Raw genomic sequence first — 23,953 nt, forward strand, 5'->3', positions numbered from 1 at the left:
GACTTATTTTTTCCTTGAGCGAAAACGAGTCCATTTCTGTTATCCTGATTACATATATTTATTATTCCTTCGGAATCTCACTTATGCTGGAGACGTTTTCTCTCCCATACGTCTATGGATCTGGCGCCCATATGGGATTTGATTCAAAGAATAAAGGAACTCATTTTCACTGCCAAGAAAAGGGGGGAAGGGGTGTGTGTGAAAGCTCCCCCCTTCATTTTCAATCCCCGCTTCTTTCGCCTGACATGTGAAACACAGGGAAATGGTTTAACTACCTGGCTCAATGGTAGAAACTGTGAGAGGGACCTTGGAGTCCTAGTGGACAACCATTTAAACAGCCCGTAAAATGGCCTGAAAAACAGCCTGAAAAATGGCCTGAAAACAGCCCCAAAAACATCCCAAAGGCAGAAAAAACAGCCAGGAAAACGGGCCAAGAAACAGCCTGAATATGGGCCCCAAATGCATTTTTGGCCACTTTTCGGGCTGTTTTCCAGGCGCATCCGGTGCCCGCGAAGACCAGCTGACTGGCGCACATGTGTGCACTGAAAACTGGAAGAGCAGCTGGCGATGGCGCACATGCCCACAGAGAGGGTTCTTCGTGCCACCTCCGGCATGTTGACATAAGTTAACCATCACGGGGTGAGGGTCTTCTCTTCCACTCACTGAAGGGGGTGCTGGAGGAGGGGCTGCTACTCCTCCCCCACGCCCTTCCTTTTCTAAGCATCTTGAAGATGCTTAGACAGAACAGATGGTCCTCGACATATGACCGTACGGAGGGCTGCCTATTGCGGTTGTATGTCGTAACGACTGTAAATGGAATACTTTATTTAGCTAGGTGCGTCCCTGTCTCCGGCACCCGGAGCTGAGACGTTTGCATTGGCTTTCTCTCCGATCCCTGGCGCCTTCTGGCCAGGACGGGCCCAAGGGTGTCTGTCTGCAGCAGGTGTGAGTTTCTTGTGCTTCTACTGCCTCCTTGGTGTCGAGAGAACAGACTGCACCTTTTGCAGAAGCCCTCGCTGCGAAGAGGTGGGCTAAATCAAAGCTGCCCAAATGCGACCTTGAGGGAACTCTTGTGCCAAAAAGGATTTTGCACACACAATCGGTGCAAAAGTACATCCATCCCAAAACACACACACCACACACAGACACACTTTCCTGCCCTCCTTTGTTAAAAGCAACTCGTAACAGTTAACAGTTTTGTCCCTAAACTGATTCCCAGAGACATTTTAGAAGAGAAGAGAAACAGAACAGAATGAAATAGAATAGAATAAGGAATAGACAGAACAGAATAGGATATAGAACGAATAGAAACAGAACGAATAGAAACAGAACAGAATAGAAACAGAACAGAACAGAAACAGAACAGAAGAATAGAATAGAATAGAATAGGAAACAGAAACTGAAGAACACAGAACAAAATAGATCAGAGAACATAAACAGAGTATAAACAGAATAGAACAGAACAGAAACAGAACAGAAGAATAAAATAGAATAAAATAAAATAGAATAGAATAGGAAACAAACTGAAGAACACAGAACAAAACAGATCAGAGAACATAAACAGAGTATAAACAGAATAGAACAGAACAGAAACAGAACAGAACAGAAACAAAACAATAGGAGAACAGAATACAGAATGGAACAAAACAGAACAGAACAGAGTAGAAAAAGAACAGAAGAGAGGACAGAAGTGACGTCAGTTGGTGTTACATACTGACAGACAGTATGGAATTTCCACCAAGGTCCTCTGATCCGGCGGGAAATACTGAGAGGTGATTGGTTGAGACGCCTGACAACTCCCTATAAAAGGGCTGCTGCCGGAGAGAGTCTCTGCTGGATTGTACATCCTTTGCGCTAATAAAGAGCCGTTGTTACTGTTAACCTGAGTCTGCCTCTTCCATTCACCCGATCTGACAGTCGGGATCAGGATTTCCGTTATCCTGGTTTCATTTTCCTTCAATTCTCTAAAACGTTTCCCACCTTCGCTGGCCTCGTACCCCGAGGAGGATGCCTGTTTCCAAGTCTCCCCAGCCCTTCTCTACAAAATCACCTCCCAAAAGCCGGGTGACGGATGATCTACGATTTCTTATTTCGGGAGGAGAAGGCGGCCAGTTTTATCCCTTATCTCAGCTCTGGAAGATAATCGCTTTGCTTGACCTTCTGTTTTGAGTGTTTTTTTGCACAGGGAAGCATATTTCTCTGCCTTCCTCTCTCTGTTTCCCACCCAGCCTCCTCTCTGGGAGAGCAAAGCCTTTGGAGGAGACTGTCCCAGCTCCAAGTGTTAATCTTCTGCCTTGGGAAGAAGAATAGAATTCGGAAGAAGAGCGGTTGGGCTGAGCGGAACAAGGCCTGGGTTTTATGTTCATTTTTCTAGAGAAAGAGGCGTCACTTGGGCGATCCGGACAGAATAATCGAGACCAACTTGCGGCTTAAAAGAGATGAGTCGAAGCAAAAATATTTATGTCGCTCTCTGATGCTGGCGGCTTTGGGAAAGAACCCCTCCGGGAGTTAAAAAAAACAGCCCTAAATTTTTTTTTTATCAGGCTTTTTATTATATTTTTTCAGCATTCAGTCATGGTGGATTCTTCACGTTCAATATTAGATTTATTTGTAATTCTGTATATAACTATAGAATCTATAGCCGAATAAAAATGGGTAAAAAGTAAAGTAAAAAAAAAACCTCACTTTTTAAAGATAATCTCTCCCTCAAATCAAAGACTATCTCTACTCTGAAGGTCTGGAAAAGAAAGATTTGGTAGCCAAGCTCCTTCCAAACTCAACTTCTGCTTCCGTTCTGTGGCCATCCTCATCTCTAGCTTCAGGTCTTGTTGGAGTGTCCAGAAGTGATTCCTGGGGTATTCGTGTGATACGGTCAAAAGAGTCAAGATGGCGGCCCCCATCTCTGGGGGTCTGTTGAGGCCTGCCAGCAGCCAGCGGAGCTGGCGACACATTCGGACAGTGAGGAGGGTTGGGGAGGAACCTGGGCCAGTCCTGGAGTCTGGGGAAGGCTCTGATGAGGGCTCTGTGTCGGAGGCAGAGAGGGGGACAGGGCCGTCCGACAGTTATCAGCTGCCTTCGGAGTCAGACATCAGTGAGGCGGAAGAACAGCTGGAGCCTGTTCCCAGTGTGCGCATGCGCTGAGCTGCCAAGCGAAGGGAAGAGCTAAAGAACAGGGGTCGACTTGGGAGTAAGGCCACAGGTGGATGGTGAATGGCCCCTCCCAGAGGAAATAAAAGAGGAGCAAAAGGGGAGTGGAGTTTGCAGGAGACAATCAGTTCGCTTCATTCAGGTGAAGATCGGTTCCTGACTTCTTGCCAAGGAATTGCCTGCTACAGCCTGGCGTTTGGAAGATATCGGCCTGGCAGCTCTCCCAGCCCGATAAAGGTTGTGAAATCTCATGAAAGACGGTTGGCCAGGACTTTGCTGAGAGGAATTCTAAATAAAACCTAAATAAAAAGGGATTTTATCGGGACAAAGGAGTCGGCTTCATGCTTTTGGGAAGCCTAGGTCAGACACGGTTAAACCCTCCCCCGGCATGGCAACCCACATAAACGTGGGCAAGAGCTTCAAGGGCCCTGCGATAGTCGCCATCTTGACGTTTTTGACCCCGTTTCGGACCCCCTGTGTCTGACACACGGCTGTGGCTTGAAGGCCTGGAGACTTTCCAGAGCTGCAGAGAGGATATTGATTGCTGGTTTAATCATTAAGTTTCCACCCGGAGCCCATGGCATGAGTAAACAAGAATTGAATAAACAAGAATTGAAAGTAAACAAGAATTGAAGTAAACAAGAATTGAAAGGCCCAAGGTGAGATTGACAGTAATCGACAAGATCATGGCAACAGGGATCAACAGACCAGAAACACAAGGACACCACAACAGGGGAAAGAAGATGGAAAGGGGGCACAAGTGCATCCAAGGAAGATCTGAACCCAAAGCATATTTATTTTGAACCCCCCCCCAAAAAAAAATATGGGGTCAGCTCCAGATTTGAAGGCAGCTGAAAATCAATGGAGGAAACCCTTTCTCTCTTTCTCCTTCCTTCCTTCCTTCCTTCCTTCCTTTTCCTCCCTCCTCTTTCTCCTTCCTTCCTATCTCCATCTCTTTTTCTTTCCTTTCCTCCCTCCTTCCTGTCTTTCTCCTTTCTTCCTTTTTTCTTTCCTTCAATTTCTCTCCTTCCTTTCCTCCCTCCCATGTCTTTCTCCTTCCTTCCTCTTTCTTTTTCTTTCTTTCTTTTTCTTTCCTTCCTTCCTTTCACTTTCTTTCAATCCTTTCCTGCCTTTTCTCCCTCCCACGTCTTTCTCCTTCCTTCCTCTTTTTTCTTTCTTTTCCTCTCTTTCACTATTTTTTTCCTTTCCTTCCTTTCCTCCCTCCCACGTCTTTCTCCTTCCTTCCTAACTCTATCAATCTTTCTTTCTTTTCCTTTCTTTCTCTTTCTCTTTCCTTTCTTATTTCCCTCCTTTTTTCTTTCTTTCTCTCTCTCTCTCTTCCCCTTCCTTCCTTCCTATCTTCCATCCTCCCTCTCTCATCTGAATGTGGCTGTTTGGGGCTTCCTCCTTTCCTGGGACAGATCTCAGCCAGGTGATTTCCAGGGTTTTCTGCTGCAGGAGACGCTTGATTTATGCGGCTGTTTCCAATTTTATCTAACAATTTCTATCCAGCAGAAAACCGTAGGTGGTTTTTCTGCCCACAGTTTCCCTGGCAAGAAATTGCAGAGCTGCCCTCTGGGTGACCCTTGGAAAGAGATGCTGGGCGATGATCATTTTTCAAGCCTTAAACGGTTTATTGGGGTGCAGCCCCAGAAAATTGCAAAGTTTGATTCTTTTGTTTAAAGGGGGGGAAACGGAGCGAGAGAAAAACTTGATAGAACCTGGCTCATCCCATCAGATTAAGCTTTAGGGTAGAGTTGGAAGGGACCTTGTAGGTCATCTAGTCCAACCCCCTGCCCAAGTAGGAGACCCTACACCATTTGTGACAGACGGCAGTCTGGTCTCTTCTGGAAAGCTTCCAGTGATGAAGCTCCCACATTTATATTTGAACGTGTGGGAGAATATCCAGGTGTTTCTTTAAACGTCTCTTAGAAAATGGCATTAAAAAATAGCATTAAACCATTGATGTCTCAGTCAGAAATGTGGAAAACTGTAACTGAAAAGTGGAAAAAGAGGGAAAAATAGGTTTATGTAATTGCCCATCTTGTATAGGTGACTCTGAGTGACTCACAGGAGAAATTAGACATAAAACAGTCAAATAATTAAATGATAAATTAATAAGAAAGATAAACCACAGGAGAGATTAAAATCAGATGATGCTTAAAACAATGTTTTGAAATCTCATCAATGCCTGGACTTCAACTCCCAGAATCCCCTGGCTCCCATGGGGAATTCTGGGAACGGAAGTCCAGCCACCTTTCAGGTTGCAAAATATGAGTCATAGATCATTCCTGAGAGGCAGCTGTCCGTCTCCCTCCCTTCCTCCAGACTTCGCACTCGGCTCCGTGGCATCTTCTTTGCAACTATCCTCAGTGGCTGTTTTAACCCAATTCCACCTCTCCAATCTGTGAAAAGTTCCTGCTGGCTGGGAATCCTGGAAGCTGTAGTCTTGGATAGGCAGGGAAGGGGAGGATGGGCCTGGGAGTCCCCAAGGGCGGAGGGCGCCGCTTGGGGAAAGAGAGGCGTTGCTAAGGCCCGCCTGCTTCCTCCGCGTCCGACAGGGCGGTCGCTAAGGGGCGTGGCCGGCTGCTCTGCAGTTGCCAAGGCAACGCCTTCTCCCTCTCTCCGTCTCTCGCCTTTTTCCACATACACCCCTGCGAACAGCTGCTCCTGGGACGTACCATCTTGGCGGCGGGCAGTGGGGGTGTCCTGCGGCGACGTCAGGGAGGGGGATATCGGAGGAAGGCAAATGGACCCGCCTTTCTGGGGGCGGTGTTTTGACGCTCCTCCCTCGTCCCTCCCTCCAGCCGCTGCTCCGTTGGTACGGCCCGCCCCTCCCGTCAGAGCACTCTGCAGGCCCGGCGGAGGGACAATGGCGCTGCTCCCCTCGCGCAGCCCGCGGGTGCTGCTGCCGCCCCCGGCCCGCAGGGGGCGCTCCAAGGTCCGAGGGGGCGCCCAGCCCGCCGTCAGGTGAGGCTATACACGCGCCGCCGCCTTCGCACGGCTCCCCTGACCCGAGTCGGGCGCTTCCGGGCTGGCCCCTCCCCGGGGAGCCGCGGGTGGGGCGGGGGGCGGGGCCTCGAGAGGGGGCGGGGCCTGGGGCACGTGGGGAGGGGGGGGCAGAGTTTTGGCCCCTGGGGAAGAGTGGTGCAAAGCCTGCAGGAGGGCTAAGGGGATTGTTCTGGGATGGGAGGCCACCAGGAGATCCAGATTTGGGGCGGGGGGGGGGGTGGCTGGATGGTCATGCCAAGAAAACAGGTTGACAGGCGGTCCCTCTTCATGATGGCTTTGCAGAGAAGCATGTTTTGGGGGTTCTCCTTTTCCTTCCCCCCCAAAAGTTGAAATTTAGCAGAGCTGGAGGGGGCCAGAGGTGGATGGGGCACCACCAGGAAATCCCCTGTCTGCAGACATGACTGTGGTTCTTTAAAAAAACACCCTCCTGTCTCCTGATGACCCTGCAGAGAAGCATCTTTGGGGTTCTCCCCCCCCCCCCAAAGTTATAATTTAGCAGAGCTGGCTGAAGTTGGGGTCAGAGGTGGATGGGGCACCACCAGGAAAATCCTTCCCCCCCCCCTCTGCAGACATGTCTGTGGTTCTTTAAAGAAAGCCCCTCTCATCTCCTGATGACCCTGCAAAGAAGCATCTTTGGGGTTCTCCTCCCCGCCCCAAGTTGAAATTTAGCAGAGCGGAAGAGACCAGAGGTGGATGGGGCACCACCAGGAAATCCCCCGTCTGCCAACATGACTGTGGTTCTTTTTAAAAAAAACAAAAACCTTCCATCCCCCCCACACAAAATAAATCAAAATCCGCTCCTGGAATAGTCCAAGCTGGCTGCCCCGATTAGCGACCGGTGCTGTAATTCAACCCAGCAATTTGAGAATTGGGTTGCGTTCCCACAACACGCTCAACCCCCTTTCAGGTGGAATTGGTGCATTTGCAAACCTGGGGGTGGGGGTGGGGGGGACGAGGAGGATTTGCAGCCCAACTTTGTTGTCCGGATCGTTGTGTTTCGTTGTGCATTGCACAACCAGGAAGCCGGCTGGCTCAGTTAGGTGTTGTGTGAATGCATCTTTTAAATATGGGTGACTTGGGAGCGTCGCTGTAGATCCTTTCAAGCCAGTTGCTCGCCTTCTCGCTCTAAACCGTGGGTTGATTGTGAAGAGACCCTAAAGAATCGGAGTGGGGAGGAGGCAATAGCAATAGCAGTTAGACTTATATACCGCTTCATAGGGCTTTCAGCCCTCTCTAAGCGGTTTACAGAGTCAGCATATCGCCCCCAACAACAATCCGGGTCCTCATTTTACCCACCTCGGAAGGATGGAAGGCTGAGTCAACCCTGAGCCGGTGAGATTTGAACAGCCGAACTGTAGAACTACAGTCAGCTGAAGTAGCCTGCAGTGCTGCATTTAACCACTGCGCCACCTTGGCTCTCGACCTCGACTTACAACAATTCATTTAGTGGCCGTTTAACGTCTTCGTGACCGTCTTCTGCCGCACACCTCCCTAAGACCGATAAGATCGCACAGGATGGGCCTTCTCCAGGTGCCTTCAGCTGGACAATGCCAGCTGGCGACGCCTTGGAGTAGGGCCTTCTCTCTTGCCGCTCCGGCCCTATGGAGATCCGGACCCTCCCCACTCTCAGAGCCTTCCGAAAAGCTATTAAGACCTGGCTATTCCGGCAGGCCTGGGACTGTTGACCTCTGGATTGAGGTCCAGCCCCGCTTAGATTGAGTGCATGTTGTGTCTTTTTAAATTTGTCGTGTTTTTATCTGTTTTTAATTTCTCTTAATTTCTGTTTCTGTAAGCCACCCGGAGTTCTCCGGGATTGGGCGGCCTATAAATTTAATGTTGAATGTTGAATGTTGATTTTATTTATATGCCGCCCTTTCCCCCCGAAGGGGACTCATAAATAAACTCACTAATAAACAGTTAAACAGTTAAAAAACTGACTTAGCACCGTTTTTCACACTTACGACCGTTGCAGCATCCCCATTACCACGTGATACTTGGCAACTCATGTTTACGACGGTCGCAGTGCCCTGGAGTCGCGTGTTCCCCGTTTGCGACCTTCTAACAAAGTCAATGGGGAAGCCAGACTCACTTAACAACTGTGTTACTAACTTAACAGCTGCAGTGATTCACTTAAGAGCCTGCAGCAAGAAAGGTTGTGCAATGGCACGAAGCTCGATAACTGCCTTGCTGAGCAGCAGAAATTTCCTCTTCCCCTTCCTCCTCCACTTCCTCCTCTCCCTCTCTCAAATTTACTAAACCAAAGTCTTGCTGTGCAGCAGGAATTTGGGGCTCCATTGTCGTAACTTGAGGACTACTTGTAGAGATGATTGATCTGGCCTTCTGGTGAAAATCCAGTCTCTTTCCTGCATCCTTTTATAGTAATAAAACCCTGCCTAAAAATGGCCAAAAGCGCTTCCTCTCCTGAGCCCTTAATAACAAAAGGGTCTTTCCATGCTGGCTGGGGGAATTCTGGGAATTGAAGTCCACAAATCTTAAAAGATAATAAGAGTTGAGAAAGAACTAGAGAGTCTGCAGGGGAGATGGGAGCAATTTCAGGAATCTAAGCAAATGAGTGGAAAATCAGCATATTTTTCAGACGAAGGCGTTGATTAGAGGCTAAAACATATGAAGAACCTCGTGGCACGACAAAACCGCGCTCCACTAAAGCGCGCCCGATTAAACCGCGTCGCTGACGCCATCAGCAGGGCGACAACAGCGAGCGCGGAGAAAGAAGGGCGCTTTAAATAGCGCTTTGAAAGCAAGCCGATTCAAGTTAAGGTAAGGGTTAGGTTAAGGGTTAGGTTTAGGGTTAGGTTTAGGGTTAGGTTTAGGGTTAGGTTTAGGGTTAGGTTAAGGGTTAGGATTAGGTTAAGGGTTAGGTTTAGGGTTAGGTTTAGGGTTAGCTTTACGGTTAGGTTAAGGGTTAGGATTAGGTTTAGCGTTAGGTTAAGGGTTAGGGTTAGGTTTAGGGTTAGGTTTAGGGTTAGGTTAAGGGTTAGGTTTAGGGTTAGGTTTAGGGTTAGGTTTAGGGTTAGGATTAGGTTTAGGGTTAGGTTTAGGGTTAGGTTTAGGGTTAGGATTAGGTTTAGCGTTAGGTTAAGGGTTAAGTTTAGGGTTAGGTTTAGGGTTAGGTTTAGGGGGGTTAGGTTTAGGTTTAGGGGTTAATTTTAGCTTTAGCGTTTACAGCGTGCTTTTTTCGTCGCGCTGTGATGACGTCAGCTACGCGGTTTTGTGGTGGAACCGAAGAACCTTTGCTGGAATTGGGTATATGTTAGTTGGACGGAAAGAAGGACCAGGGGTGACATGGTAGTAGTCTTCTAATATTTGAGGGGCTGCCCCAAAGAAGAGGGAGTCAAGCTACTCTCCGAAGGAATAGAAGGCAGGACGAGAAGCAACGGATGGAAACTAATCAAGGAGAGAAGAAACCCAGAATTAAGGAGACATTTCCTGACATGAGGACAATCAGTGGAAGTTGAACCTCCAGAAGTTGTGGGTGCTCCACTAGTGTTTCCTCCCTGAGCAGGGGGTTAGACTAGAAGACCTCCAAGGTCCCTTCCAACTATTCTATGTTCTACATTCTAACGGGTTCTTTGTAGCGCAGTAGTGTCGGTTGTTGTTTTTTTGTCTCTCACAACCATTTTGTTCAGCAACCCTTCGAAATCACAACAGCCATTGGGGGGGAAAAAAGGATCTCGTGACCAGTCCTCATCCTTACAACCGTCACAGCCTTCCTACACTCACAGGATCAAAATTGGGGTGCTTGATAAGCAGACACGGAGTTTATGTTGTTGTTGTTGTTGTCGTTGACGGCCTAAGGAAAAACAGCAGCCGAAAATGCAAGCCTGGGAAAAAAAGATTGGCGTGTGATGAGGGTTTAATTGCGGGTTATTTTGGAGAAGCAGGGAGTGGGGAATTCCGGGAGTTGAAGTCCACACATCTTTTAAAAGTGGCCCAGGTTGGACTTCCCCCTTGTGATCTCCAGAGAAATCTACTGCAGCCTTTGATCATATTTCTCTTCCTTTTTAAAAGGAAAATATTTTATTTTGTTTATGCAAACATAACCTCTTTGCAACACATTATACTTCTTTTACATGTGTGTTGTGTTCCTTTTATCTGTACATACAAATCTTATATACCCAAATCTATCTATCTATCTTATCACCTATCTCTCTCTCTCTCTCTCTCTCTCTCTCTCTCTCTCTATCTATCTATCTATCTATCTATCTATCTATCTATCATCTATCTATTAATCATCTATCTATCTCTATCTATCTATCTCTATCATCTATCTATTAATCATCTATCTATCTATCTATCTATCTATCTATCTATATCATCTATCTATTAATCATCTATCTATCTATCTATCTATCTATCTATCTATCTATCTATCTATATCATCTATCTATTAATCATCTATTAATCATAGAGCCGAGGTGGCGCAGTGGTTAAATGCAGCACTGCAGGCGACTGCTAGATCAGCAGTTCAGCGGTTCAAATCTCACCGGCTCAGGGTTGACTCAGCCTTCCATCCTTCCGAGGTGGGTAAAATGAGGACCCAGATTGTTGGGGGCAATATGCTGACTCTCTGTAAACCGCTTAGAGAGGGCTGAAAGCCCTATGAAGCGGTATATAAGTCTACTGCTATTGCTATCATCTATCTATCTATCTATCTATCTATCTATCTATCTATCTATCTATCTATCATCTATCTATCAATCATCTATCTATCATCTATCTATAATCTATCTATATCTATCTATGGTCTATCATCTATCTATCTATCTATCTCTATCATCTATCTATTAATCATCTATCTATCTATCTATCTATCTATCTATCTATCATCTATCTATCAATCATCTATCATCTATTTATCATCTATCTATATCTATCATCTATCATCTATCTATCTATCTATCTATCTATCTATCTATCTATCTATCTATCTATCTATCTATCTAATTAACTATCTAACTATCTACCTACCTACCTACCTACCTATCTATACATATTTTCATATAACTTTTCTATCAATTCTATATCATCTTATATCCTTTTAATTCCTACCATTGTTGTCTGCAGTCTACTTTGTATTTCTACCTTTTATTCGTTCTCCGGTTTTGTACCTGTTTTTTAATTTCTTGGTCTTTCTGCTTTTTTTTTTAAATCTCTCTCTCTATTTGCATGGAAGGGCAAATAGGTGACAGGTAACTTAATACATTCTCAACTACCGGCTTAATATCTACCAGTCCTCACAGGAGAAGAATGCAACATAAATTCTGAGGAATGTGTGAAACTAAACACAGCAACGTGTAAGGATCTTGGGGTGTTAGGTAACCTTGTCCCCAATGCACCAAGGACAGAGGAGCTCACGTTTCTTTGGGCGAGGGTGCTGCATGCGTGTGCATGCGTGTGCATGCGTGCACACATATCCCCTGCAGCACAGCGGATTCGCATTTCTTGTAGTCCTCGGTTTCTGCACTGTTGCAATGACATGAAGAAAATCCAGGCGCTCGGGCACGTATCAGAGGCGGGTTGCTCCCGATTCGGTTGAACCGGTAGCGGAATTCAAGCCCGGGCTGCAGAGCTGGCAGTGACCCAGGCCTGCCACGCCCCAGAATTGGTTGCCTCGCAGCCACTGGGCTGCCACCATTTTGGTTTTTTTAGTGACTGCGTGTGCACAGTTCCCTGTAAATGGTTCTGTGCGTGCATGAAGAATAATTTACATTGAACAGCGTGCATGTATGTGCATTGTGTAGTACAGTGTTTCTCAACCTTGGCAACTTGAAGATGTCTGGACTTCAACTCCCAGAATTCCCCAGCCAGCATTCGTGTATAAACAATTCAGTGTCTAGGACAGTGTTTCTCAACCTTGGCAACTTGAAGATGTCTGGACTTCAACTCCCAGAATTCCCCAGCCAGCATTTGCTGGCTGGGGAATTCTGGGAGTTGAAGTCCAGTCATCTTCAAGTTGCCAAGGTTGAGAAACACTGGTGTAGTAAAACTGACCCACCCCTGGCTCGTATTTATGACGGGTGACAAAGAGTCCCGTGTTCGCCATTTCCCAGATGGCCTTTCCCCAAGGAAAATCAATTGGGGGGTGGGGGTGAAGCAAGATTCGCTTAACGGCCGTGTGATTCGCTTAACGGCAGCAGTGATTTGCTTAGCAACTGTGGCAAGGAAGGAAAGTCATCAATGGGGCAAACGTCACTCAACCGCCTTGCCTTGGCAACAGGAATGTTGGGCTCGGTTGCGTCGTTAAGTCGAGGACTCCCTGTAAAAAATCTAAGCATGGCTCTTCTCCTCCTCACCTTGGCAATAAAAGGTCATAAAGCAGGGCGCGGCACACTTAACAAAGGCCTCCCTCAGCCACGTAAATAGTCCCTATGGAGGTTGTAGGTCGGAGATATCTGCATTTGGGGAAACCTCTGCCTGGCTTCGAAGCCCAGACGCCTTTCAAGCAGGCTGGGAAAGGAGATTTCAGCCCCCAAGAATGTGTCGCATTCCACAGCTTAGAAGAGCCGATTGTCGTGGGGGGGGGGGTTTGTGAGGAGGTTTGTGTGCAGGCAAGGCTGGTGGGGTAGGAAATGAACAGAGTGGAGGGAAAGAAAGAAAGAAAGAAAGAAAGAAAGAAAGAAAGAAGAAAGATGGAAAAGGAAGGAAGGAAGCGGACGGAGGAAAGGAGGGAAGAAAGAAAGAAAAGAAGAAGGAAGGAACCATACAGCGAGGAAAGGAGGGAAGGAAGGAACACAAGGAAGAAAGAAAGAAACATGGGAAGACAGGAAAGAAAGAGAAAGGAAGGAAGAAATGTAGAGAGTGGAAGGAAGGAAGACAGGAAAGGAAGGAAGGAAGACAAAGAAAGAAATGTGGGAAGACAGGAAAGAAACAGAAAAAGAAAAGGAAGGAAGATAGGAAGGAAGGAAGACAAGAAAGAAAAACAGAAAGGAAAGAAAGAAAGAAAGGGTGGAAAAGGAAGGAAGCAGATGGAGGAAAGGAGGGAAGAAAGAAAGAAAGAAAGAAAATAAGAAAGAAAGAAAAAGGAAGGAAGGAAGCAGACAGTGAGGAAAGAAGGGAAGGAAGGAACACAAGGAAGAAAGAAAGAAACATGGGAAGACAGGAAAAAAAGACAAAGGAAGGAAGAAATGTAGAGAGTGGAAGGAAGAAAGGAAGGAAGACAGGAAAGAAACAGAAAAAGAAAAGGAAGAAAGAAAGAAAGAAAGAAAGATAGGAAGGAAGACTAGAAAGAAAAACAAACAAAGAAAGGAAAGAAAGAAGATAACTGCCACAATTACTGTTTTTGTATATACAGGTACTCAACCTATGACCTCAGTTGTGCCCCAAAATTCTTGAGTAAGACAGTTAAGTGAATTTTGCCCCATTTTACGATGTTTCTTGCCGCCGTTGTTCAGTGAATCACGGCGGTTGTTAACTTAGTCACCCAGGTTGTTCATTGAATCTGCCTTCCTCATTGACTTTGCCTGTCAAAAGGGAAGTGTCTGACCTTGGGACACTGCGACCGTCATAAGTATGAAATATTTGCCAAGGCTCTTGATCTCGATGACTGGGTGTGGTTGCTGTGAAAAAACGATGATCGGTCACATTTTTTTTCCGTGCCGTTGTAACTTCGAGCAGTCACTAAAACGAAGTATTGTAAGGACTAACCAATAAAAGCCGTTAACCTGGGCTTCTCCTTCTCCCGACAAAACCCCTTTTTATGACGCTCCTGTGAATTCCTCTCCTTCACATCCAGCAAAGTCCTGGCAAACAGTCTTTCAAGGGTGAATTTACAAGCACAGACCTTATCAGGCTGGGAGAGCTGCTGGGCCGATATCTTCCAAACACAACGGCTGTGCAAGAAAATACTTGGCAAGGAGTCTCTGAGAGCCACGAACAAATCTTCACACTAATTAAGCGAACTAATTGTCTCCTGCAAACTCCACACCCCTTTAATTTATAAGAGCCTGAAGCCAACTCCTTGTCCCGACAAAAAACCCTTTTATTAATTGGCTGTCAATTCTGCTCCTTCACATCCAGCAAAGTCTTTCAAAGGAGGATTTACGGTCACAGACCTTATCTGGCTTGGAGAGCTGCCAGGCCGAGATCTGCAGAACTTGGCAAGGAGCCTCGGAGAGTCACGAACCAATGAAGCGAATTGATTGTCTCCTGCAAACTCCACTCCCCTTTCGCTCGTCTTTTATTCCCTCTGGGAGGGGCCATTCACCGTCCACCTGTGGCCTTACTCCCAAGTCGACCCCTGTTCTTTAGCTCTTCCCTTCGTCTGGCAACTCTGCGCATGTGCACACTGGGAACAGGCTCCAGCTGTTCTTCTGCCTCACTGATGTCTGACTCCGAAGGCAGCTGATAACTGTCAGACGGCCCTGGCCCCCTCTCTGCCTCCGACACAGACTCCTCATCAGAGCCTCCCCCAGACTCCAGGACTGGCCCAGGTTCCTCCTCACTGTGTGAATCTGCCGCCAGCTCCACTGGCCACTGGCAGGCCACAACAGACCGCAGAGTTGCAGGCCGCCATCTTGACTCTTTTGACCAAATCACATGAATAGCCCAGGAGTCACCACTGGAGACTCCAACAAGACCTGAAGCTAGAGATGAAGATGGCCACAAAATGGAAGCAGAAGCTGAGTTTGGAAGGAGCTTGGCTACCAAATCTTTCTTTTCCTGCACTTTCAGAGTAGAGGTAGTCTTTGATTTGAGGGAGAGATTTTAAAAGTGACATTTTTTTAAAACTTTTACCCATCTTTATTTGGCTCTACATTCGATACATGCAGAATTATGTTCTTTGATTGACAAGAATCAAATGCAAAAGGGAAAAACGGCCATCCGACACGAAAAACGTGGGGTAAAACTCCAGGGATTGATGCCCACGTCCCTCCCCAACCCTCCTCACTGTCTGAGTCTTTGCAATTTTGAAATTTAAAATTTCTAATCGCCGACTCCGATGGACTTCTGAGAACGTATAAAAATAACCCCAAGGAAATGAGTCAGCCTTTCTCGGCTCGTTCCAAGATTTCAGGCCAGCGTAATTGCTTTCAAGTCATTTTCCTACACATCTGCAAGAGCCTCTTTTGACATTTTCTGCCCTTCTTCTCTACTATTCCATTTCCCCCGTTTTTATTTATTCTTCGTTTAATTTGACGGTGCTTTTCAACTGAAATGGAACGGGGAAAGAAAGCATGCAGTCCCTGCAGAAAACATCATATTTCTTGACTTTCTAAGGTTGTAAGTTGAGGTCTCCCTGCATTTGCTGCTGACGGTGGAAACCGTTATTTCTTTTTCTTATTTTTTTTAAAAGTTTTTTTTAATTAAACACAAATTAAAACATCGGACACCGTGTAACCATCCTGGCAAAGCCATACAAATACCATGCATATGAAGATATAAAGTTATACATGATAAGCACCGTGCTGATTTACAATTGTTCTATTCAGCATTTCCAAATATAAAAAATATCGTAATTCCAACCGTGTTGCCTTGTTTTTCATCTTCTAATCTTTAAGCATGGCTGGCTGGGGAATTCTGGGAGTTGAAGTCCACAAGTCTTAAAAGTTCCCAAGTTTGGACACCAAGGGTTGTTTCTCTCCTGCGTGGGAGATACAATACGTTTGCCCCGAGTCGGTCATGGCAGAATCTGGGAATTCTCGGCTTAAAGGAAGAAGAAAAAAAAATCTCAAATGCTTTTCCCTGGATCTGTCGGTCTTGTCGGCTGGAATTTGGCACCCAAGCTATAAAAAATCCCTGGCTGGCTGTCAGAACAGAAATGACGGTTTTCAAGAATATTTATAACATCTGGGACAAATTTTATCGATGGTTGGAACAAAATAGGAAAGACCCCAACACCTAAGATTTATAGAATAGAGCAGTGGTTCCCAAACTTGGCAACTTTAAGACTTGTGGACTTCAACTCCCAGAATTCTCCAGCTGGCTGGAGAATTCTGGGAGTTGAAGTCCACAAGTCTTAAAGTTGCCAAGTTTGGGAACCACTGGAATAGAGATTAGAATTATGCATGAAAACTACAACAGTGCAAATGTATAAGATTAAAAACAAAGCATCATTGGTTAGAAAGACAATATTTTTATATTTGTAAATCCTGAATAGACCAGTTGTAAATAAGCACGGTGCTTATCCTGTATAACTTTTATATCTTCGCATGTATGGCAAAGATTTTGCCAGGACAGTTAACACAGCGTCCAATGTTTTAATTAGCGTTTAATTTAAAAAAAAAACTTTTTCAAAAGAAAAATAAGAAAAAGAAATAACAGTTGCAACAGTCAGCAGCAAAATGCAGGGAGTCCTTGACTTACGACCACCAATCGGCCTGAAATTTCTGTGGTTCAGTGAGACGCTTTTTTAAAGCGGCTTTTTGCCCCGTTTTACGACTTTTCTTAAGTGGTTAAGTAAATCACGGCGGCTGATAAGTTCCTCCCACGGTTGTTAAGCGAATCTGGCTTCCCCACGGATTTCGCTGGTCAGCAGGTCGCAAAAGGGGATCGCTTGACACACACACACCCCTACAGGGACGCTGCGACCGTCATAAATATGAGTCGGTTGCCGTGCGTCTTGGATTTGAAGACCTGTTCGTGGGGGGTGCTACAAACATCGTGTATGATCGTGGAGATCATAACACTCCTTAAGAAGTAGCGTTTGACTGAAATCATGTAGCTTGTTTGAAATGGCCTAGGCTGTTTTCCTGCCTGAGTAGGGGGTTAGACTAGAAGACCTCCAGGGTCCCTTCCAACTCTATTCTATTCTGTTCTATTTTATTCTGCATTCTATTCTAGTCTATTCTGCATTCTATTCTTTCTAATTCTATTCTATTCTACTAAAGCGTATTCTATTTTGAATTCTGTTCTGTTCTATTCTTTCTAATTCTATTTTATTCTATTTTTTTCATTCTTATTTCTATTCTGTTCTTTCTAATTCTATTCTATATTCTATTTTATTTTGAATTCAATTCAGTTCAATTCTATTCTTTCTAATTCTATTCTATTCTACTAAAGTGTATTCTATTTTGAATTCTGTTCTGTTCTATTCTTTCTAATTCTATTTTATTCTATTTTTTTCATTCTTATTTCTATTCTGTTCTTTCTAATTCTATTCTATATTCTATTTTATTTTGAATTCAATTCAGTTCAATTCTATTCTTTCTAATTCTATTCTATTCTGCATTCTATTCTATTCTCCAGTATTTAGTCTATTCTACTCTGCATTCTATTCTTTCTAATTCTATTCTATTCTCCAATATTTATTCTATTCTATTCTTTCTAATTCTAATCTATTCTACCAAATTACATTCTATTTTGAATTCTGTTCTATTTTTTTTAAAATTCTATTCTATTCTATTTTTTTCATTCTTATTTCTATTCTGTTCTGTTCTTCCTAATTCTGCATTCTATTCTATTTTGAATTCAGTTCAGTTCAATTCTATTCTATTTTCTTTCAAATTTTGTTCTATTTCTATAGCATTTTGCAAAACTGCAGAAGGCCAAAAAACAACAACGGGAGGGGGGGTACTCTTTGCTTTGCCAATTCGGCATAAAACAACTCGGCTCCTTCCTCTCCCACCGCAACCTCTTAATTCTTGTGTGTGCCCCCCCCTTTCTCTTTCCAGTTGCAGCAGACTTCGACAAATTCAAAACATTCTGACGGAGAGCAGCAAGTCCCAGCCAGATGGCATCCTCTGCATTTTGGGTAAATTCTTTTCACCCTTCACATGCATTGACTGGTGTGTTCGTGTTCATGTGTGTGTGTGTGTGTGTGGTGTGTGCTGTGTGAAAGGGACAAAGTGGCACTTCGTAGCCTGAGTGAGGAGCATTTGATCCGTGCCAAGCTTCTTCCTCGTAGAGAAGGTGGCTGCTTTTTATAGAATTTATAATTCTATGAATTATAGCATTGATGGAATTTCCCCTCCTAAGGGGAGGATAAGTAAATGAAAAAGGCCTTTATTCTCTCATTCTGGACTCTTTCACACACACACACACACACACACCCCTTCTCCAGCTTTTTCCCCGAATAAGACAGACAGTGCAGGATAAACCAGGTTCACCTGGTACATCAGTTGCGCCCCTTCCTGGATCGGGATGCTGTGTGCACAGTCACTCGTGCCCTCATCCTTTCTCGCCTGGACTACTGTAACGTTCTCTACGTGGGGCTGCCCTTGAAGAGCACCCGGAGGCTTCAGCTGGTCCAGAATGCGCCCGCGCGGGTTATCATGGGGGCACCTAGGTGCGCCCATGTTACGCCCCTTTTAGGCGGCCTGCACTGGTTCCCGGTTGTCTTCCGGGTGCGATTCAAGGTACTAATTATGACCTCCATGGCTTAGGCCCAGGGTACCTGCAAGACCACCTACTGCCACCGGTAGCCTCCCACCGTCCAGTGCGATCCCACAGAGTTGGCCTCCTTGGGGTGCCGTCGGCCAGACAGTGTCGGCTAGCCACCCCCAGGGGGAGAGCCTTCTCTGTGGGAGCCCCTTCCCTCTGGAATGAGCTGCCCCCAGAGCTTCGCATAATCCCTGACCTTAGCTTTCATGGCTAAGGCAGGACTAGAACTCCCTGTCACCTGGCGACTGGCCCAAAGTGACCCAGCTGGCTTTCATGGTTAAGGCAAAACTAGAACTCACTGTCTCCTAGTGACTGCCCCAAAGTCACCCAGCTGGCTTTCATGGTTAAGGCAGAACTAGAACTCACGGTCTCCTGGTGATAGCCCCAAAGTCACCCAGCCAGCTCTCATGGCAGGACTAGAACTCCCTGTCCCTTGGTGATTGGCCCAAAGTCACCCATCTGGCTTTCGTGGCTAAGGCAGTACTAGAACTCACCGTCACCTGGTGACTGGCCCAAAGTCACTTAGCTGGCTTTTATAGTTAAGTCTGAACTAGAACTCCCCGTCTCCTGGTAACCGGCCCACAGTCACCCAGCCGGCTTTCATGGTTAAGGCAGAACTAGAACTCACCGTCTCCTCCTTCCTAGCCTGGTGCCTTAACCACTAGACCAAACTGTCTCTCCAGCTGGTGGAAATGAAACGAAGGCAGAACCTGGGCTAAGAACAGGTGCCAGATGGAAGGTGGGAAGGAGATTTATTACTGAAACGCTGACAGCATTTAACCTTGTTCTGACTTGCCTAAAAATTAGCCGGGCGTTGTGCGTATTAAAAAAAAAAAAATCCCATCTGTGAACTCTTTAACTTTGAAACTGACCGGCTCGGCCTCCTTTTCTTGCCCTAGTTTCCCCCAGACATAATTCTGATCCTGGCTCGGATACCTTGGCAGCCCCGGAGCTTTATCCCTGCGTCACCCCATGGAGGAGGAGGCTCGGCTGCCCTTGTCCCTTCCCCCAGCCCCTCCCTCCCAGATGCTCCCCCCAGGCCTAATCCCCCCAGCCTGGACCCCTCTTAAGAGCTTGGCCTTGCCCTGGCCCCGTGGGGGGGTTGTGCAATGGCACACGGCATTGCGGTTCTCGGATTTCAGAGGGCCCCCTCTGAACCTCCTTTGGAAGATTTTAAACCCTCCCTCCCTTCCTTCCTTCCTTCCTTCCTTCTTTCCTTCCTTCCTCCCTACCTCCCTACCTTCCTTCTTTCCTACCTTCCTTCTTTCCTTCCTTCCTACCTTCCTTCCTTCCTCTCTACCTTCCTTCTTTCCTTCCTTCCTTCCTTCCTTTCTTCCTACCTTCCTTCCTTTCTTCCTACCTTCCTTCCTTCCTTTCTTCCTACCTTCCTTCCTTCCTACCTTCCTTCCTTCCTTTCTTCCTACCTTCATTCCTTCCTACCTTCCTTCCTTCCTCCCTACCTTCCTTCTTTCCTTCCTTCCTTCCTTCCTTTCTTCCTACCTTCCTTCATTCCTCCCTACCTTCCTTTCTTCCTACCTTCCTTCATTCCTTCCTTCCTTCCTTCATTCTTCCTTCCTTCCTTCCTTCCTACCTTCCTTCCTTCCTTCCTACCTTCCTTCCTTCCTTCCTTCCTACCTTCCTTCCTTTACAACAAATGAACGTAAACAATTCAACTGGGTGACTTTGAACCAATCACCAGGAGACAGGGAGTTCTAGTCCTGCCTCGGGCATGAAATCCGACTGGGTGACTTTAGGCCAATCACACCAGAAGACAAGGAGTTCTAGTCCTGCTTCAGGCATGAAATCCGACTGGGTGACTTTGAACCAATCACCAGGAGACAGGGAGTTTTAGTCCTGCCTCAGGCATGAAATCCAACTGGGTGACTTTGAACCAATCACCAGGAGACAGGGAATTCTAGTCCTGCCTTGGGCGTGAACAGATGATGTGTGCATCCCTGTGTTAGGCATGTAACCCATTTGGTGACTTAGGGCGGAGCACTAGGAGATGGTGAGTTCTAGCCCTGTTTTAAGCAAGAATGCCAGCTGGGTGACTTTGGATCAATCTCTCGCTCTCATCCCAGCCCACCTCGTAGGGTTGTTGTGATGGAGAAAACATGCAGAGGAAGATGTATGGAATACATTTGCTGCGTTGGGGTGTTTGTGAGAATAATAAAAGCGTGATAGAAAACAAAGAAATGAAACGAAATTTCTTATGCGGCTTCAGTTTTGGTTCTAAGTTTTTCTGGGATCGGGAGTAGAAATTATTGCCCATCCTTTTTGGAGTTCTTGGATATTTCCACTCCGCCATCAAGGAAATTGCAAATCGCTTGTTCTACTTAAAACCCCCTCCAGACGAAGGAGCAGTAACTGGTCCAGAATGGAGAGCGGGTAGTCCCTCCGGACAACAATCTTACGCACTTCAGTAACAGGGAAATCAAACGGCACCATATTTCCAAGGTGCCACATTTGAGGGTCCCACAAAAACCCTGGCCCTTCTTGCAACAGGTATCAAAGTTGGCGTCTCTAGTTTGGCTGCTTGGTGGAATCATGTTGCACCGGAATATTCCGCGTCTCGGTGATCCACCTTTTGGCTGGAAGTCACTCTGAGCTCACGGAAGCAAATTAAAACGCTCTGGCACCACAGGTGGGGCGGGAACACATCCTGCTGACACCAGCTACCTTCCCAAGGTGTAAACTTTATGCAAAACCGCACCCACAATTAATTCACTCTGGCTGCTCCAATCGATGTGAGCTGTGTGTTTTCCTAAAGGAGGGATATCCCAAAACCCTCTTTTAAATTGCTAAATGGCATCATATCCAGCGTGGGGAAGATCAATACGTCATATCTAGAATGGCAAAATAGAAATATCCTGTATATATTAACAATGAATTTAGGTTTGCTTGATAGAGGATCGGTGATATAATGTATAACCCTAAGAATATATTATAAAGATATCTTGTTGTTGATAAATAATTCTAATAAGGAAGTAATTAAAAATTGGTATATATATATATGAAGTGACTATTTAGAATACCTCGTTGAAAAACGAAGGAACAACATCTTTGTTTGAATGTATGATGTACAAGGACAATAACGAATGTAAGAATACTCGATAGTTGATTGGTGGGATTATACATAATTGAAAACAGTGATATACAAATATAAATGGTTGCTAAATCTTTTTCATATTGGGATATGTGATTATATAAAGGTATATTGTTATTAAACAGACAACCAAGAATGTAAGGGAATTAGGTTTATTGGAAAAAAAAAATCCTTGGTGCTCTCTGAATTTGGTGGTTTTCTTGCACGACGTTTCATGGCCCAACTAGGTTACATCATCAGTGTTAGAAGGAAGCGGGATTTGCAGAGAGGAGGAGGAGAAATAGAAGGCAAAGAGGAGGGGGAGGGGAGGAAATGTAGGGCCCTTGGAGCTCTCTAAGCTTGGTGGTTTTATAGCAATAGCAATAGCAGTTAGACTTATATACCGCTTCATAGGGCTTTCAGCCCTCTCTAAGCGGTTTACAGAGTCAGCATATCGCCCCCAACAACAATCCGGGTCCTCATTTCACCCACCTCGGAAGGATGGAAGGCTGAGTCAACCCTGAGCCGGTGAGATTTGAACCGCCGAACTGCAGAACTGCAGTCAGCTGAAGTAGCCTGCAGTGCTGCATTTAACCACTGCGCCACCTTGGCTCTTTTCTTACAGACATCTCATGACCCAACTAGGTAACACCATCCGTGCTACAAGGGAGCAAGGTCTACTCTCTTCATATATAGGTGGTTCCTTGAGCAGGATGCTTACAACTCTCGATTAGGCTGTTTCCTACTTTCTGACGCTGATAAAGTTACCCAGGTGGGTCACGAAACGTCGGCAAGAAAGCACCCAAGTTCAGAGATCACTAAGGACACCCCCACCCTCCCCAGGTTCAACCCTGAGCTGCAAATACTCTCTTCTCTTGGTACTTCCTGAACGGTCAGCCCCCGCCCCCCCGAGCCCAAACAAGAAATAACCTCTCTAATTTTCCAAATGTCCTTTTTTGTTGTTGTTTTCAGGAATTGATAGTCGGTACAATGAAGGATGCCGGGAACTCGCCAACTATCTCCTCTTCGGCTTGTACAGCCAGAACAACAATGAGTTTGAGAGATCAGGATTCCCTGAAGAAGTCCTCGATGGTAAGAGGGAGCACGGGGTGGTGTGAGCCTGTGTTCCCGGTCTCCGATGAATGCTTCCCCACTTCTAACGAGTCCTCTTCTTACGACCACTTGTTTTGCAGATGTGATCCTGCTGGTTAAGCCAGACAGCGTCCATCTCTACTGCAACCCTGTCAACTACAATTACCTTTTGCCCTACGTGGCGTTTTGGAGAAATCTGCATTTCCACTGCCTGACGGAAACCGAGGTGAGCGAGTGAGCCGCAAATCGAGGAACAACAGGGGGGACGGGGGACGGAGTGTGAATGTTCGGGGACTTCCTGCGCCGGATTTCAGCTTGCTGGCGGGGGAATTCTGGGAGTTGAAGTCCACACATCTTAGCATTGCCAAGGTTGAGAAATTAACGGATTAACAGAGTTGGAAGGGACCCTGCAGGTCATCTAGTCCGACCCCTTGCCCAAGCAGGAGGCCCTACTTCTGCCTCTACCTAACACACAAGAACAGTGTGTTCTGTTAAAATGCAGCCTGTTGTGCCTTAAAATGGCTTCTACCGCGCTGCCGTAAAATGGCTCCTACTGTACAGTGCAGCGGAGTTGCCATGGTAACGGCTTCACAGTTCTTCACAAGGGGGCTCCCTCTGGTAAGCGGGGGGGGGGGGAATCCAACCTTAGAAATTACGTTTGGTCCCGACATTTTCATCAAAATCGGGGCTTTTCCTGTCTAATACAGAATTAGGATAAATAAATACCCAGGCGAACGCTGCGTTATCAGCTAGCATTCTATAATTCCACGGTGTCGTAGATCCATCCAGCCTCGTCTCTTGTTGCTTTCCAAATGCTCTCAAGCCGGCTTCCTTCTCTGCCATCGGCGTCTTTCATTTTGGAGACGTTTGACGGGTTCGTAGGGGGAGTTGGCATCTCCCCTCCACCACCACTCGGGCTTTTAAAATGCCCAATTTTGGGTCCCAAGCTGGTTTCTGCTGTTCTTTTGTATTACGTTCTTTTTCCGACCTCGTGCGCCACAATACCCGAAGCGGGAGCCGCCTGGGATAACGAAATGCCAGGAACCGCCATAAAGCGAATTTGGCATCCATGCGGCCAGAGCACAATAGGCGTGGATTTTAAATTGGAGGGGGTTTATGAAAAAACCCTCCTGAAAAATCACAAAACAGCCTCTTCAACGGGCTTCGAGTGCCAAGGCTCTCTTCATTTTATCGCCCTCCTTTCAACAAATTCTGTAAAATCCTTTTTTCTTCTTCTTCTTCTTCTTCAAATCGAGTTTGGCAGAGTTACACCATCCA

General features: G+C 46.1%; 1 protein-coding gene across 1 annotated transcript in view; it reads left to right on the forward strand.

Moving 5' to 3' along the window:
• The first annotated feature begins 5,977 nt into the window (after nt 1–5,977).
• C9H20orf194 (chromosome 9 C20orf194 homolog) overlaps nt 5,978–23,953 on the forward strand; it is a 92,023-nt gene continuing 74,047 nt past the window's right edge. The window contains 4 exon segments of the mRNA XM_032224481.1: nt 5,978–6,117; nt 17,790–17,869; nt 22,556–22,675; nt 22,777–22,901. Of these exon segments, the coding sequence (XP_032080372.1) occupies nt 6,020–6,117; nt 17,790–17,869; nt 22,556–22,675; nt 22,777–22,901 (423 nt within the window). The 5' untranslated portion in view covers nt 5,978–6,019.

This window comes from Thamnophis elegans, chromosome 9, assembly GCF_009769535.1.
Source record: "Thamnophis elegans isolate rThaEle1 chromosome 9, rThaEle1.pri, whole genome shotgun sequence".
In the NCBI taxonomy this organism is placed as follows: domain Eukaryota; kingdom Metazoa; phylum Chordata; class Lepidosauria; order Squamata; family Colubridae; genus Thamnophis; species Thamnophis elegans.